This window comes from Mytilus trossulus, chromosome 1, assembly GCF_036588685.1.
Source record: "Mytilus trossulus isolate FHL-02 chromosome 1, PNRI_Mtr1.1.1.hap1, whole genome shotgun sequence".
Lineage (NCBI taxonomy): Eukaryota > Metazoa > Mollusca > Bivalvia > Mytilida > Mytilidae > Mytilus > Mytilus trossulus.
Window position 1 is genome coordinate 92,529,563 of NC_086373.1, and position 18,086 is coordinate 92,547,648.

Consider the following 18,086-nt stretch of genomic DNA (forward strand, 5'->3'; position numbering starts at 1 on the left):
TTGTTTCATATTATTACATAGCTATTGTTATTATTGTTATTGAGGAACTTGAAACATTTTGACAAATATTTTTTCGCGTGTTTCGCGTTTTGAAAATACAGTAGATTTTTTCACGTATTTCGAAGTAAAATAACAATTAACTAAATTCTCGATCGTCTCTCAATGAGTTTTCTCGTTTGAATTGTTTTACATTGTCTGATCGGGGCCTGTTATAGCTGACTATGAGGTACGGGCTTTGCTCATTGTTGAGGCGTACGGTGACCTATAGTTGTTAATGTTTGTGTTATTTTGGTCCTTTGTGGATAGTTGTCTCATTGGCAATCATACCACATCTTCTTTTTTATATCCTTAATTATTTCACTATCATTTTTCTCGAAATTCAGAATTACAGACGTTTTTCAAACCTATAATATCATATCAAATATACCAATAGCAATCCAATTGCACGGGTTTGCTAGCTATTAATATCTATATGTATGTTGATATCGAGTTATATGACCGTTGGCAGTTTTCTGAGGTCATATTTGTCGACCACATGCATTGTCATTTTTTTATTTTATACTTTTTAAATTTGGAGATTTTTTTTGGTATATTAAAAAAAAAAAGTGAATATGAGGTCAACAAGAATTTGACAATTTATGCTCCTTTAATTGCGAAAAGCAGTATTTATACCTCAGTACATATATAACTGTCTTGTTGTTTGGTTTATAACATCCATCCATACAGATATTCCACCCGTCCTTTACGGATCCATGGCGACTTCGATTGGCACAAAAATATTGTCTTGTTGTAATTATTCTTCAACAAAATAAAATTAAAGAGTATACTTGCAACATTCAACAAAGATACATTGGATATTGCACAATAACATATATATTTTTTTCTAATAGTAAGTGTGTATTAAGTGTGGTATAAGAAGATTGTCAAATACGTTTTCGTGCTTTGCATGCAGTGTGGTTAATTTATGATACATGTATTCATAATACTATATTCATATAGTACTTTTGCTGTGAATGTAACACATACATAATTACAGCACTCATCTCTTTGCAACACTTCCCACACATGTTAAAGCGCATTTAACATTAATCTGCTAATCTATAATGACAAGTCTTTACTACAATCTAACCAAAGAGACATTTTCAGGGATAAAATTAAATACGATCGGGGTTTCCAACAGTGTTATCTTTCCTTGTTGCCCTGATAATACTCAATAGACGCTCCTGAAAGGCAAGCTTATAAGTGATTTCAACTCAATCACAAGAAATCATTGATTCAATATCGTAGTGTACGCAACAACCCTATGTCAATAAAATTTGTCTAGCATATGCGTTGAAAAGAACATTATAGTGTTCTTTTAAGTTTTCGTTATGTTCCACAATTACGCCATACTTCCTAACTATTTTTTTAATAACCAACAAAATGCCTTATTGTCATTTATTTTACTGGAAGTGACTATGTGATATTAATAATTGCAACTCTCAATGTTCATTTATAGATCGGAAAGATAGAAAAAATGACTGCATGTTGGTTGCAGTCAAAATTCGATTACATACTGAAACCTATTTACATTTTGACAAACAATCTGTATTTTTACTGACCAATGCAAATGTTTACTATTTCTATCAAGTATTATTATCAGGCAATTATGATTCATGTTTCGAGACGGTACCTGTGTTCGGTGTGTGTTAAGTATTAATGTATATTTTTTTTTTTTTATCTTTATCATAATTTATTTTGTATACGAGCGTCAGTAATGAGTAACACCGCAACATATGAATCTTTGAAGCTATTCTTGTCATTGTTAAAACTCATTAAAAAGTTATATCCCAATATAGTTCATAGATTAGGCCGTTAGTTTTTCTCGTTTGAATTGTTTTGCATTGTCATTTCGTTTTTTTTTTATAGCTGACGTCGTGGTATGGGCTTTGCGCATTGTTGAAGGCAATACAGCGATTTTTAGCTGTAAATTGTGTCAATATGGTCTCTTGTGAAGAGTTGTCTCATTGGCAATCATATCCTATCCTTCTGTTTATATTTGGTGTTAATGACGTACGTTTTATTTATTACGTAATCGCTGACTCGACGCGTCTGATCAAGTCGAAGAGTTCACTTTGTTTTGTAGCCTAGCTGAAGATAAAAAATAATGTTATTACATGCGATTGACACTGTGACTTTTTTTTAAAGAATCGAAGATACACAAAACATGAAAGATATAATCTGTGGTTATTGTGAAAATTGGTAGCTCAATAAGACACGAAAACTCTTATATTCTACAAAGGAATACAGACCAAAAATGTCATTTGTTCTTTTGAATAGAATAGAGAATTAAAAAGTATAACTCTGTATAATATAAATGCTTCGGTTTATATTATTTGTTAGAAGTGGTTCATTTCTAAAAACCCGAACATATACTTGTGAATTAGATACAAAAGCAATGAATAGCATTTTAAAAAAAGTGTAGACAAACCAGTGTGACTATATTTGTATGTAGAATTCAGTTAGACATGTTTGATAGGATAGTTTTATCTATTCTTCTTTATAGTTTGAAAATTTTGGGAGAGTAAAATTTATATATTTGATAGAACGTGTACATCTGATATTTTTCACGCTTGATCTACATTTAAAACAGAGTACACCTAGCTGTATTGTTTATGCAGAATTGGGTAGATATCCTGTAATTTTTAATGCTGAAGTCCGTATGGTTAGTTTCCTACGTAGATTACTGTGTGGTAAAGAAAGTAAAATTTCATGTCTTTTATATTAACTATTGTATATTAATTTTAACAACTTTTGTTTTTCTTGACTGTAAATGGATATTATTTGTAAAAAATGTTTTGAATACCTGTGGAATGTCAAATATGTAATTAAAAGTAATGAGGTAAAACTTCCAGCTTTTGCAGAATTGCCTCAGCGAAATTAACATCTCTCCTTAATGCCTATGTTATAGAATTTTAAAACAATACAGATATTAAATTGGAAAGCTATTTTCGCTAATTGTCAATATGCTAAACTTTTTTATTGTGTAAATTTGAATCTGAAAGTCAACGATAATCTATCGATACGGGAATGTGGAATACCATATCCAGAAATGATAGGTTGTGTCATCTTTGCGAATCAATAGACATAGGTGATGAATATCATTATGTGTTGTCATGTAATGCTTTAAATCAAGAAACAAATAGGTTGTTACCATACAATGTACGCTTCATCCAAATATGTATGAATATCATAAGTTAATGAGCCCTAATAATTATATTTTTCTTGAAAAACTTTAAAGATCAATAAACGATATAAATGTGAAAGTCACTCTACCTGATTACTTTGTAATTTAATGTTTGTGTTTGTATTGTTCACATATGCTTTAATATGTAATGTAATTGTTTATACATATCTTATATTTGTAACTATGTTATTTGCTGTTATTGAGAAATACAAGTCATTCATTCTTTCATTCTTTTAGGAATTAAGAGTGATATCAAAATATAATTTGGTTGAAAGTCTGAGATATGTTTTTAATGAGAAATTAGTACTGTCGAGAAGACCGCACGACCGGCAAAGCCTTTGAAGTAACATTGCATTCAAGGTCGATGTCACACCGGTAACGTTACCTATCGTTTGTTAATAACTAGTAAACGTCAAACTGCAAAGTTATCGTTTATTCATTCATAGTCAGATTTAAAAAAATCGTTCGTGACTATTGGAGTTACCAAAGCCGAGACCGATAAGAACGGGGAATCGTAGTGCCGTTACCAGACTTTTACGAAAATTTGCCGACAATAAAGAAAATTCTGAATTCGACAGAGAGAAGCTGTTAGCCACATACGAAAATTTACAACAGAAGAAGAAGTTACTCGACATACTGAATGAACAAATTGTAAACGCATCGAAAACAGAGAATAAATAGACGGAAATCGAAGACATAGATGAGTATACCACAAATATTGTTACTAATCTGAGACAGTTTAAGATATTCAGAGATGAAACATCACAATCTATTTCCAATCAAGCATCACATTAGTCTTATCAAGTTTTAAATGTAGACAGTCTACCGTTACTCCCTATTAGTTGACCAGAAACTGTACAAACAGTTATGTCGCCTCGTCATTAATTGCCATTAATTGCCACAGTCAAATGATGCCGATCGAATTTTCTAGAAATATGTCCGTTTGTCAAAATTAACATTACCTACATTTAATGGCAATATATTAAAATGACCAAGCTCTTTGGATTCTTACGAATCGACATTTCATTACAATCCAACGTTGACATATGATAAAAAGTTTAATTATTTGAAAGCCCAATTACAAAATGATGTCGCTCAGACAATTTCCGTATTTTCTCTAACTAACGCTAACTATGCCGAAGCCGTAAATGTTCTGATAGAGAGATTTGGACAGACTCACAAAATAACACAAGCACACCTACAAGCACCGCTGATATTAAGCCAACCGGAATGACCTCATTAACCTGGGAATATTTAACGACAAAATGGAGAGTTTATTTTGGGGACTTGAATCGCTTGGACAGACACTGGACCCTGCTGTAATTAGTCCTGATTATAATCAATAAAGCAAATCAGCATTTAAACAGCTAAGCCGTGCATTTTCTGCTAATATATGCATTCGCCTGCCAACTGCCAGATAATACGCGATTTAGATAAACGCATCGCTTTTGTTAAACGTAACAATATATATATGTTTCAACTGCCTCGGTACACATCACATAAATGAATGCAAATCGTAAAGTTCATGTCGTAACTGAAATAATCGAAACCACACTAGTTTTTGCAGTGAAGTTGAACATACCGCAAACCCCGAACAAAGAGGTGAAACCCGTTTCACTGACACGAATGATTCTAATCACAGTTTTACGAAAGAAAGTACGCCATCTACATCAATTATAGTAAATCCTGTGAAGGATACGTAGATAGAAGAATACTCAATAATATTAAACTCGTCAGCACAATTTTACCGAAAATTATTGCTTAAAACTGCCGTGGCCCCCGTTTGGTCAGATTTTCATTGTACTAAAACAAATATTTTGTAGGATGAAAGGGCACAAAGGTCTTTTGTAACGGAGATTCCTGCGCATTAATTAATTCTGCTGAGAGAAAGATCCGCACATATTCAGCTTTCGTCATTCGGTGAAACCAACACTTAATATGCTAGGCGACTTGATAAAGCTAAAGTTTATGTTGAAACTGAAACAGGACATAACATCCCAATACAGGTTTTAATCGTTCCTACGATAGCATTACAGCACCACATTTGTTACATTGATAGGATCAGTAACTATTTGAATGGATTGAAGCTCGCTCATCCAGTTACTCAATAGGATACATAAGAAATTTCACTATTAATTGGAGTCGAATTTTGTTTGGAAATAGTTGAAGATAAAGTTGTACGCGGAAACGGACCCATCCCAGTCAAATCGAAAGCATGATGCTTAGTTTCTGGACCGTTACAGTCAGAAAACAAACACAGTTATCAACAGCGTCAAGTATTTTCGCAAAAAACAAAGGAACACGACTTAGAAGATGTTTTGATTTCGGAAACTGTAAAAATAGAATATCCAGATGTACAAGAAAAAGAGAACTATTAAGATCTTTAATTAAAGAGGGACGAAAGATACCAAAGGGACAGTCAAACTCGTAAATCTAAAACAAACTGACAACGCCATGGCTTAAAATGAAAAAGACAAACAGAAAACAATAGTACACATGACACAACATAAAAAAATTAAGAATAAACAACACGAACCCCAAATAAGATTCGCGAAAAAAAAGATTATGCAAAGTGACCATTGGAACACGACATCGGTTAAAAAGAGCATTAAACTTTTTATGGACTTTCAAAATAAAGTGATCAAGCAAATTTAATAAAAAAAAAAATGTGTTTCGAGATGAATATGAACTGTATAACGATTATGTATTTTGGACTATGTTATCTCAACTGTGAAAAAAACTGTGATTATTTTTTTAATTTAAGAGACTTTAATCTTAATCTAATTTAATTTACATATTGCATTTCAACTTTCTTTCTACGTACAGTATTTTAAGATGCCCCGAGAATGTCGAGAAGACCGCGGGACTGGCAACGTCTCGGAAATAACATTGTTTCCGAGGTCGACGTCACCTTAACTTCTGTTAGTAACTACTAAAAGTCAAACTGTAAAGCTATTGTTGATTTATTTATAGTCAGATTATAGGAATCGTCCCAATAAATACATCTAATTCATATTGACCTGAAACTTTATTATGTTTTTTTCTTGTATCATTTTGTCTAGGGCGTTCTGTCTTACATTTAAAATACATTACCCTTATTATAATAAAAAAAAGATTATACATATTGGAAATTGTTTAGGGATGTCATGTGGTACCAATAAGCAACTACCCACAAGGTACCAAATAATAAGTATGTTAAGAACCATTGAGCAATATACAATAATCAACAAAGACAACAAAAAATAACTGCCCTGATCTAAGTTTTGATGTCTGTAAAAATAGGAAATGGATGCGAATTAATTTTGAACGAGACAACTGTATAAACTATATACGAGGGCATAAGTTACAGAAATATAACAATTATGGATCACTGCACGGGCTTGGATATCTTACACAAATAAAATAAAATGAAAACTAATATACCAGTGTATTAATCTTAATCAATATTACACTAAACTTATTCATCAAATATATTCACTTTGATCTAAATTTTCCCATGTGTCTTCATACATATTTATGATTCAGTATAATCAACAAGGAGATTGTATGACATATATCAAACCTGTAGATCATGAATATACTTCTCTACAAGAAATCGACAAAACAGGCATGTCTTGCAAAAACATGTGTTTCAGAATGTCGATTGATTAACATAGTTCAAAAGATTACTTCTGGACACTGACGTTTGCTTTATGTCTCACAGGTTCATCTCACTATGTCGGAATCATAATATGCTTTAGCCATTTTTCTATACACAAGGACACCAACTCAGTCTTACTTCAAACCTTTTATAATTTATTATATGTTCACCCCACCCTTACTCAAAAGCAAATTAATGACACATATAGTTATCAAAGGTACCAGGATTATAATTTAGTACGCCTGACGCGCGTTTCGTCTACATAAGACTCATCAGTGACGCTGATATCAAAATATTTATAAAGCCAAACAAATACAAAATTGAAGAGCATTGAGGATCCAAAATTCCAAAAAGTTGTGCCAAATACGGCTAAGGTAATCTATGCCTGGGATAAGAAAAATATTATGATTTATATATTCGATAATACCGTAAAAGGGGATCACAAATTTTGTTGGTACAATACCAGTTGATTGATACAAATATCAATATAAACATTTTTAAAATTCATTTGAAAACTAAGACGCTATTACAAACATTCGTCAACACTGATTTTGTATTATGTGATACTGACATTTTCAATTTTCAATATCATGTAAATATAACGGAATTTGATGAGACTGTTATTAAAGAGAGAGGGTTAGCGAAATAAAACCAGGTTTAATCCACCATTTTCTACATTTGAAAATGCCTGTACCAAGTCAGGAATATGACAGTTCTTGTCTATTCGTTTTTATGCGTTTTGTTATTTGATTTTGCAATGTGATTATGGACTTTCCGTATTAATTTTCCTCTGAGTTCAGTATTTTTGTGATTTTACTTTTTTTTTTAATTTGATGTCACTGAATAAATGCAGAATACCCTTTCTTCCAAATATCAGTCATGCAATATTTTAGAAGATATATGTAGTTACAACTGCCATGTAACAAATCACTACTTTCCATCGATAAATTTGAAAGTTAAAATGTTCAATAACTTTATACATTGATATTTATCAATAGAATTAGACAGGCTGATAATAACTGATTGCTATTGTGAAGTGTAAGCTAGTATTACCTTTGATAAAGACAATCACTAACATTGTTGGGTAGTGCTGCTAACTCAACGTCGGGTGGAATGAAAAAAGTATCATCTCTATTTCTGAATTTTTCAATCTGAAATTAACAACTTAGTTAATCAGGTAACACATTGCAAAACACACTGTGATCGAAGATGTGCTTGCTAGGAAAACCCTGCCTCGAAAACACTTGGTCTCGCACTATTTTAGTTGATGTGATTCCAACATGTCTTTAACGTTGAATTTAGTTTCTTAATTGATTTAATGAGATTTAAACATGCAGAATAAACTAGTGTAATTGTATGTATGTAACATGTTTGACTTTCCAAATGGTTTTCAAGTGTGACTCACATAAGTAAGTTCCATGCATGATGTACGTTCCTCTTGCTAAAAAGCTTAACAAAATCGTGAGCAAATATTACCTTTCTTCCTACCAATTAATACAGTTTTGAATGAAATTGAGAATGGAAATGGGGAATATGTCAAAGACACAACAAACCGACAATAGAGCAGAAACAGCTGAAGTCCATCAATGGGTTTTCAACCTTTCCAGAGGCAGATTTTAGCTATTTCATGTGTTCTTTTGTAGGCTGACTGTTTGTATTAGGTATTTAACGAGTGTTTTCGTCGTTTTCATATTATTTGTGTGTAGTCAATGTAGTCGACAGACGTTATTCTTTTCGTAATATATCGATCTAATTGTCTATAAATAATGTAACGCATCTTACAGCTCTTATGCAATCAACGTCTCCTTTGGATGTTAGATCTCCGTTGGCTTTGTTCTTCTTTATGTGTTTCAACTGTCTTTGGGATGAGTCCTGAATCATACAAAAATCATTGTTCCCATATAGTTCAATGATCACTGACATCGAAATATCATGTATAGACAATATCAGTTCTATGAAAGGTATTGCATTCTTTATTCTATTGTTAACAAATATATGTTAAATGAATATACAACACAGAGAATTATTTGCAAACTGGCCTCAAACACCAAATACGTACATTATAACTTTTTTTGGTATGTGGGGAATTTTAGAACATAACTTTATTCAAAATTCGTAATTCATAATGCAAAATCAAAGATTAAGATAGGTTCTGAGCAGTAACATATTCCTGCACCATTTCATTTGGTACAGTGCTTAATATCATTGTGTGTTAGTTTATTTCACAAGCTCTACCGAGATATTAATCGAAGCTAAGATATTTCAATATGTCGTTAAAATTTCAAATACTAATGATTTATATTCCTTTAACTCGCTGAGCCTTTTTTCACTTTGCATTCGTCATCCGTCGGCGTCCGTTTACTTTTACCAAAATAATCTCCTTTGAAACTACTGGACACACAATCATTATTAAATGCAGGTATGTCAAATTTTAAAATATATACCCGCCTGCCAACCAAATATAAATAATAAGAAACTTAAATCAGTAAAACATTTCCTAGACACGATCTATAATTTAGACAAAATGCAAGAAATCGGCTAATAACTCCTGATTAAAGGTATTGTCTGTTTATGACATTTTTATCAATCTTAAATAAATATCAGTATAGAAAGATAAGCATTGAAATCACAAAAAGGATCAGCAAAAGAAGATCTACAATTAAGAGAAATGATGTAAATCGTCAGACAACTCCGTAGTTATTACCCTTAATTGACGATTTTTACCTTGTTTTATCGTGTTTTATTTATATGAGAAACATTGCAAAAGATAGATAGACACTTCAAACCACAAAAAAAAACTCTCTCTAGTATGTCAGTCGAAACAAATTCCATTATATTAACAACGATGCGTGAACAAAACAAATAGACACAAAGGTAAAATTGTAAAAACAAATTGGGGGTACAGCATCCAACAATATGTTATTATCTTCATCACTAAAAAAACAAACAAATGTAACAAAGAAGCGCAAACAGGCGTTCATCAAATTTAACACCCTCATTTATAGTAGACTGTAGTTGATTGATTGCCCTTAAATTAGGATTTGTTTACCTTCTTTTATGTTATAAGCAAAATGTAAAGAAGATAAAGAGAAACTAAACAGAATAAATGACTAACAATACAAAATCACCTACACATAGTTTTGTCATGATTTATTTGTTAGAGCCTCTAATTAACAATAACATCTTCTGCCTGTTGATGATAACTTTCATAAAACAGACATGTTAATGTAATAATAAAACAATGGATACATGTTTTAAATAGCAGAATGTCAATCTAAGAGATTCGGTTAATGTTTTCTTTAAACGTCGATCATATTTATTCAAGACTGAATTATCAATATAAGAAAGCTTACTCAACATGTTTCTCGTAATATTAGTGCTCCTCTTCCCAAAGCAACGTTATATTCATAAACGTTTCAATTGTACTTTTTCAAAAAAAAAATGTTTTGTATATTTTTGCAGATAGATTTTATTTAAAAAAATTCTTGTACTAAGTGACCCTAATGTTGTTTACAAAATAAAATCAAACAAAAATTAAAGCCATGTACAGTGCTTTCATGTGATATGATTTGAACATGTCAGAGGTTTAAAGATGTTTTCTGTTAAACATTTATAAACACAGATAAAAGTAAAGGATTTTGTGTTAAAAAACACATAAAAAGTCAAGCCTGCTTTCAATTTTTAGCAGTTACAACTAGTATGCATAATTAGCAGAATAAGCTGATATCGAAATTTCACCATTAAAACTCTGGTTTATGGTAGGGTCTGTGTCACTTGGTCTCTGGTTTTCTGGAGTTAAGATGTTATTTTTTTTACTTGACCTTTTCTGTGATGTGGTTCTGCTTATCGTCGGTCTTGATTTCGGCCATCGTTTCTTCTGTTTTTGAGGTGACTGAAAGGATAGACTTTTAAACTCTGTTTGAATAAGCCATTGAATGAGTTTCTAACTTACTTGTTTGTTATATTGAAATAGGTTCCATTTAGTGTTACCATCCCCACTGGATGGAATGAAATTCATATATACTATATAAGTAAATGGTCCAACGAACAAACATGGCAAAACAAACTTGATATTGGTCTGCATGTCCCTGAAATTTAAACAAGATGTAATGCTTGTTAGGTTTTGCTTTTGTTATTCGTTTCTCTTTTACTGTTAATATCTTTGTTATCTTAGGGATTTGTTCGCTGTTTGTTTGTTTCTATTCCTGTTATATTTAGACATTCGACTTTGGCGGCATATCGTTATTATTAACGTTCGTCTGTAACTACCACTGATCACTACTTACTTTATTATTATAGAATTTAAACTGTGGGGTCACCAAATGTTCTTAACGCTTTTTATAATAAAATAATTCGAATAATTATTCAGGAATAACCTTTATATTTTGATTTATATTATTGATATAAATCAAAACATCGTATTCTCCTGATTCGTTTTTTCAAATTACTTTATTTAGGTGTTGAGAACCTTTGGTGACCCCACAGTTTCAGTGTCTTTAACAAGAACATAGTGAGAAGTTGTCGTTACAGACAAACGTTCACCTTATCTGTCACAGTCAATGGGATAATTTAGGTCGTCAGATAATGGCCACAACCACACTGTTTTGAATATGATTCTATATCTTTCCGCACCCTTTAATCTAAGGTCATTAAATCTAAGTAACTTAATAAAATTATTTGCTTCAATATTTTTCAACCAATCAAGAAATTGCATGACTAAATGGAATAAAACATTAAAAAAAAAGCATTTTCTTAACACCAGGAGACTGTCTAGTGGTTGTTCCGTAGATAAGGACTCCGATTTGTTTGACCAGACATGCTTTTTAATTGGGACATACGGTTTGAACCCCCCTTTTTGCTGTAATCGATCTGTCGTTGTTATATTTTTTTTTTTTTTATAAGTATTGTACATCAATCAGACCGTTAGTTGTTTGAATTTATATTTGGAATTTTGGGAACTTTTAAAAATGATTAAGCGGTTTTGGTTTTGCTCTTTGTTGAGTGCTGCATGGTGATCTAATTATATAAATGGCTAGGAATATAACTTTAACAAACTAAATTTATTCGTTCATTGTGTAATCATACGTTTTTTGATTGAGTTAAGTCTGCCAATTGATATTTTATCGTATGTTTTTCTATGTTGTGATGTTATGCTATTGAAAAAGGGAGAAGGTTTTGATCCATTAAAACGTTTAATCCCGCTGCAAATGTTTGCACCTGTCCTAAGTCAGGAATCTGATGTACAGTAGTTGTCGTTTGTTTATGTAATATATACGTGTTTCTCGTTTCTCGTTTTGTTTATATAGATTAGACCGTTGGTTTTCCCGTTTGTATGGTTTTACACTAGTAATTTTGGGGCCCTTTATAGCTTGTTGTTCGGTGTGAGCCAAGGCTCCGTGTTGAGGGCCGTACTTTAACCTATAATGGTTTATTTTTTAAATTGTTATTTGGATGGAGAGTTGTCTCATTGGCACTCACACCACATCTTCCTATATCTAAATAATATATTTTAAAAGTTCTATTATATTTTGAATAGAAATACGCGTTAATTCAACAAATGGAAGCTTTTAACGACCTTGACTGGCTAAACAGCCCTTGCACGGTCGGTAAATTCGCTGATTATTATTATATTGATGTTTTGGGAGGCGACTTTCCTGCTATGAAACTTGCGCCCTAATTTCACTTATCGGTACTGTTTTTGAAGAATAAAAAAAATCTACGTGTTTCGTGTTTTGTTTACTACACGTGAGTTCTTAAGTTGTGAGGGGTTTTTTTTGTTCTTTTTTTTCTAAGTCTTTAATGTATTGTGGTTTTACTTTTGTAAAATTCTGTAGATTTTTAAAATATTTATTTTGTCGTTCTAACTTTTTTGTTGTTCTTGTACTTGTTGAGAGATGAGACTTTAATAAAACATTGAATTCTAACTTTTGTTTCGTTTCATGGCTAATTACATAGATTGCTTTGATTTGTATGGTAGTAGTAGCTAATAAATATACATAAGTGTATAAAATGAATCTAAATGTCCATCGCTGAAGATAGAGAATAGATAATGCTTCCCGATAGCCCGGTGTCAATTATTGAATGAAAAATTGCCAAATATATGTATGCGCCAGGTAAAAAAGACTGTCGCATACTTATGTCACCTACATTGGGATAAGAAAAAGAAAAAAAAAATATAATATGTGAAATTCCCTAGATACCAATTAAAGAGACCAGTTTGAGTCATGGTCCCCTTGTTCAGTGAGGATTGTGGTGGTCTGTGTATTGACCCCGACTGCCCTCACTGACCATGAAACCACCGAATAATCAATCTGGTAATTAAATTTTGAACTGTAACCGACTATTGACACCGTGACTTCGGGAACTACTACTACCATACTGTTTGGACCCAGAGATTGGCGTCCTGATGCCAATGAGGCATAGTGTGTGCAACTTTGCAGTATAATGTATAATGAAAGATACATGTGCGACTAGCAGTAACTATTTTCATTTGTTATGCAGCATTTTGATTTTAAAATCTAAAATAAGTTTAACAAACATTTTATTCATTAACAAGTTTTCTTTGTTTTTTGGTTTTTTTTTGTGGGGACAGATCTCAATGAGTTCTTCCTAATAATTATAGGTAGACCCCATTTATTTATGTAAAAGATAAAATCAATTTCCTGTACAAGTATTATAATGCCCGTGTCACACTGTCCCGATTTTTACGCCGATGGCAACACGGTTATGGAAATTTTCAAAATCGGGTCTGATCGTATCAATATCGGCTATTCGTAGTGCCATCTTTAACCATCGTAGAACCATCGGCGAATTTTTCTAGCCTTCGGGGACAACTTCGGGAAGGGTTCTAAATTTTTTAACATGTTGAAAAATCCCCGAAGGTGCGTCCGATGTTGAGGGTTCGTATTGGGTTCGTATCACCATCCTCACCATCGTAATGTCACCGGGAATGCATCTTTGAACATCGTATTGCATTCGTGTTTCCATCGTTTCCATCGGGCAGTTTTGACATTACGATGTCTACGCGAATGAATCACGAAGCTACCCGAAGGTCTTACGATGGCAGCACGACTACGTGAAGACCTCGTGATCCCGTTGTGTTGCCATCGAATAAAAGTACGAAGGCGACAAGATGGAACTACGACGGCAATAAATCCAGCTAAATGCAAGTTAATTTTCGCGCTTTAATACATTTAAAGTGCTATGCGCGATATGCACTCGTCAGTCTAATACGACCGTTAATAAAGACGTTAACAAAACATGGAGCTCATATCATGTTATTCTATGAGATCAAGAAAGGCGATAGCGTTGTTTCTATTAATTCAAATGGAACAAGAAGAGCAGCTATTACAGGCTCAGGATTAACTTAATCAAGTCAAATATTATTTTTTATCAATTTTTCATATCAAGTAACATAATGAAAATCCTAAACGCGCCTCGTATACCAATGATACGATGCTTTTTGTCCGCAATTTGCTTTTTGTTCGTTTTTTGCTTTTTGTCCGATAATTTTCCTTTTTGTCCGACACTTTTGCTTTTTGTCCGTTGCCAACACTGCAGGTACACATATATAGGGAAACCAACTTTTTCTTCATTATTCTGATATTTTTATATATCGTCTGAGTTGTTGTCACAAAAATGTTTACACCATAACCATTTTGTTTTCTATATGTCATATTTTGCCGCATTTGTTGCTTTCTCCACATCCTTCCTTCTGTCTATATTATTATGATTTTCTCCTCGAAAGAGCTCTTTTTGAATAAAAGGGATCAACGAACCCATTATCTTACCTTGCAGATAGATCAGTAAACATGGGCATAATTATGGGTGATTTATTCAGACTAGTCCAAACATTTTACAGTTCAAACCAGTCAATGCCGAGCGTGGCACCCTCTCGTATGTAACATATTGGGGACAAATATGGATGTACAATATTTGTATATGACACATGCAGAAAATGGTAAATTAAATATGCATATTTGATTCATAAACTATTTTTTTAGAAATCAACTAAATCATTCAGTAACTGGAAATACCTGTAATATTGTCTTTTGAACCAGGTGGTAAAAAATTGAGCAACCAATTTCCTGTGTATTATGCTATTTCAAGGAGAAAAAAACAAGTCCATCTGCATCACCTTGGCCTTTGGCCTTGAACGTAAAAAATGTCAGATCATTACAAGGAGGAACAATATACCAAATGTGGTTAAAATCTTTTGAAGCATATTGTTTTAGAGTGTCCATAGGGTGATATTGTCTTGTATTACAACTGCCACTGTGACCTTGACCTTTGAACTTTAAAGTCAATAGCGCTCAAGATATTCTTAACGAGTAACACCATTCCAAGTTTTGAGCATTTTTGTTTTACAATGTTATCTACACGCAACTTACATGTAGTAGGCGATGGGGATAATAAACTAGTTTGTATAAGAATTAGACAAAAAAATCGATTTCCCGTCATTCATGGCAGATTGTACAGAAACGATATGTTGTCGAAATTCTGTTCGTATCATAAAAAAGTTCAAAACAGGTAAAACGTACTTCAGACATCGTATGGCCATCGCGCCATCATCGTAATCTATCGTGTAGCCTTCGTAATCCATCGTGTAGCCTTCGTGATCTATCGTGTAGGCTTCGGCTGAGATATGAAGCTTAAATACCCGTCTTCGGATAACCTTCGTATGTCCATCTTTTACTATCGTATTTAATTTCGGCACCATCGTATAGACTTCTTTATTCATCGTACTTGCTTCGGTCACTTTTTGGTATTTTAACGAAATCGGGACCAACTTCGTACGAACTTACATTTTTCGCATTCGGGTGTCCATCTTATATCAAAATCGGGACAGTGTGACGCGGGCATAAAAGTAATACTTTTAGAGTATCATTCTATTCGTGCTCTTTACGTATGTATCAATTGGTAAAAAATTATATCCTGTTAGGATATTTTTTAATTGAAAATTTTGTATTTGTAACTTTCTGGAACTGTCAAACAAAATAGATCGTTCTGCGTTATATAATTTGCAGTGTAATAAGAAATGTTCTACTGTTTCTTTAACACGACACTCCTCACACAATTTGGTGTCAGATATGCCTATTTTATGAAGATGTTTGTTCAATGGTATATAACCAGTTCTTAATTTAAAAATCAGTCTTTCTTTGTATCTGGACATTTTTGGTATTTTTATGTCAATATTAATTTTTGGACTTATTTGATACAATGCTCTATCTTTCTCTTTATCCCATTCTTCTTGCCACATTTTTTTTCATTAAATTTTTACGTATTGTTTTGAAATCATCTTTGAACAACGGTACAAAGATATAAATATTTTGAAAAAAACTTAATGCCTGTTTAGCATGAAAATCAGCCAACTCATTGCCTAGTATTCCTACATGACTCGGTATCCATTCAAAAATTATATTTGTACCTGAATGATACAATGATCTCAGTAAAAAATGAATGTCAAGTAAGAATTGGTTTCTTATCTTGTTTAAAGGTATTTTCAGTGCTTGAAGCGCTGATAGAGAGTCAACAAAAATCACAACGTTAAAAGGTAAAAAGTCTTGTAACCATGATATACATAAATAAATTGCTGTCAATTCACACATAAAAATAGAAAGGTGATTGTTCAACTTAAATCCCTTATTGATTTTTAACTCTGGAATGACAAAGGCACAACTAGCATTGCTATTTGGATCTTTTGACCCGTCAGTGAATACTTTTAAATGGTGGTTATATTGAGTTTCTATCATAATATTGGCCTCACTTTTAATTAGATGTGGTAAATCCTGTTTAGAAATGTAATCTTTTAAATACATGTTTACTATAGGTACTGTAAAATGCCATTTGACTTTCTCTATATATAACTACGTTATTTTCTGAAAAATTATTTCCTTTTAGAGTCTCTTTTGCAATTAATGTAAATGGTTGACGTTTAATAGTTTTACTATAAAATTCAAAAGTAGCTGTATCTTGAATTGATTTTTTAGCTGGATGGTTGTTTTCGAATGTAGAAATATTTAAATAAGCTTTTGCGATTAACGCTTTTCTTCTGATTTCGTAAGGAGGGTCTCCCATTTCCACCTGAAGTGCTTTAAATGATGCTGACTTCATGGAACCTGTACATAAACGTAAAGATTGTGTTTGTATATAGATGCAGAGGCTGTATTGTATACCTCACAACCATAGTCAATTTTTGATCTGATTAAAGCAATATAATTTTTTCTTAGAGTACAATTTGTTGCTCCCCATTTCGTTCCCGTTAAAAGTTTCATACTGTTTAAAATGTTTGTACATCTTGTATTAATATACTGAACATGACTATTCCAAGTAAGATGTCTATCAAAAAGAATTCCAAGAAATTTAACTTCTTTAACAACTTCTAAAATGTGATTTCCTATTTTTAATATAATATTATTACAATTTGATTTCCAAGCAAAAATAACTGTGACTGTTTTTGAAGGTGAAAGTAAAAAGCCCCAATTTGAGCACCATTTGCTTATACTATTCAAGTCTTCTTGAATTTTTTTCTGTAAAAATTTTAATGATGGTCCAGATTTCCAAATTGCCCCATCATCTGGTCACCGTTGCAATTTGCACATTAAGCCTTAACTTTACACTCCCTATCTTTATGGTCTTCCCCACACCTTACACATTTTACACTATTTCTACATTCTCTTTGCATATGTCCAAAACCCTGACATTTAAAACATTGAGTTGGTTTTGGAACAAAAGAGTTTTGTTACTCTTAAAACCTATCAACACTCTGGGTGGTAACTCTGTTGTGTTAAAACAGTTTCAGAGTTTTTGACGGAACCCTAGTTTTAGTATTAATGTCATAATATGTTAGTCTCTGAAATCGACTGACCTGTTGTTTCTCTATCTAATGTCCTGTTAATCTGATTCTTCTATATCAAGTGAAACATTGTAAATACAACCTATAGTAGTGTTCAGCGATTTAGGTTGAAACACATTTACTGACCATTGTAAGTTTGGACAATTGATTGAACTGGTGTTTGTTTATCAAAACAAACAACCATTAAATGACCAGTTATTGTTGCCCCAAGCTCTTTTACAATACCTACAGAAGAACTCATTAGTTTTTGTATTTGTATTGGATTTTTTAATCCAAATTTTTCGATTTTGATTTATTTTAATTTTTTCCAAATTGAACTTAAAATCAATTTGACAAAGAAAAATTATGATAAATAGATTGGAGTT

At 32.4% G+C, this 18,086-nt stretch overlaps 1 protein-coding gene across 2 annotated transcripts in view; it reads right to left on the reverse strand.

Moving 5' to 3' along the window:
- The window catches only part of LOC134690811 (uncharacterized), a 52,738-nt gene extending 34,856 nt beyond the window's left edge, over positions 1-17,882 (reverse strand). Inside the window, exons 1-5 of one of the 2 annotated variants that reach the window (XM_063550898.1) lie at positions 17,734-17,882; positions 10,819-10,954; positions 8,649-8,738; positions 7,920-8,017; positions 673-798 (exon numbers count right to left, since the gene is read on the reverse strand). In XM_063550898.1, the coding sequence (XP_063406968.1) occupies positions 673-798; positions 7,920-8,017; positions 8,649-8,738; positions 10,819-10,950 (446 nt within the window). In that variant the 5' untranslated portion in view covers positions 10,951-10,954; positions 17,734-17,882. The remainder of the gene's footprint in view (positions 1-672; positions 799-7,919; positions 8,018-8,648; positions 8,739-10,818; positions 10,955-17,733) is intronic. The other variant, XM_063550907.1, reaches the window with a different exon arrangement.
- Positions 17,883-18,086: the final 204 nt, after the last annotated feature.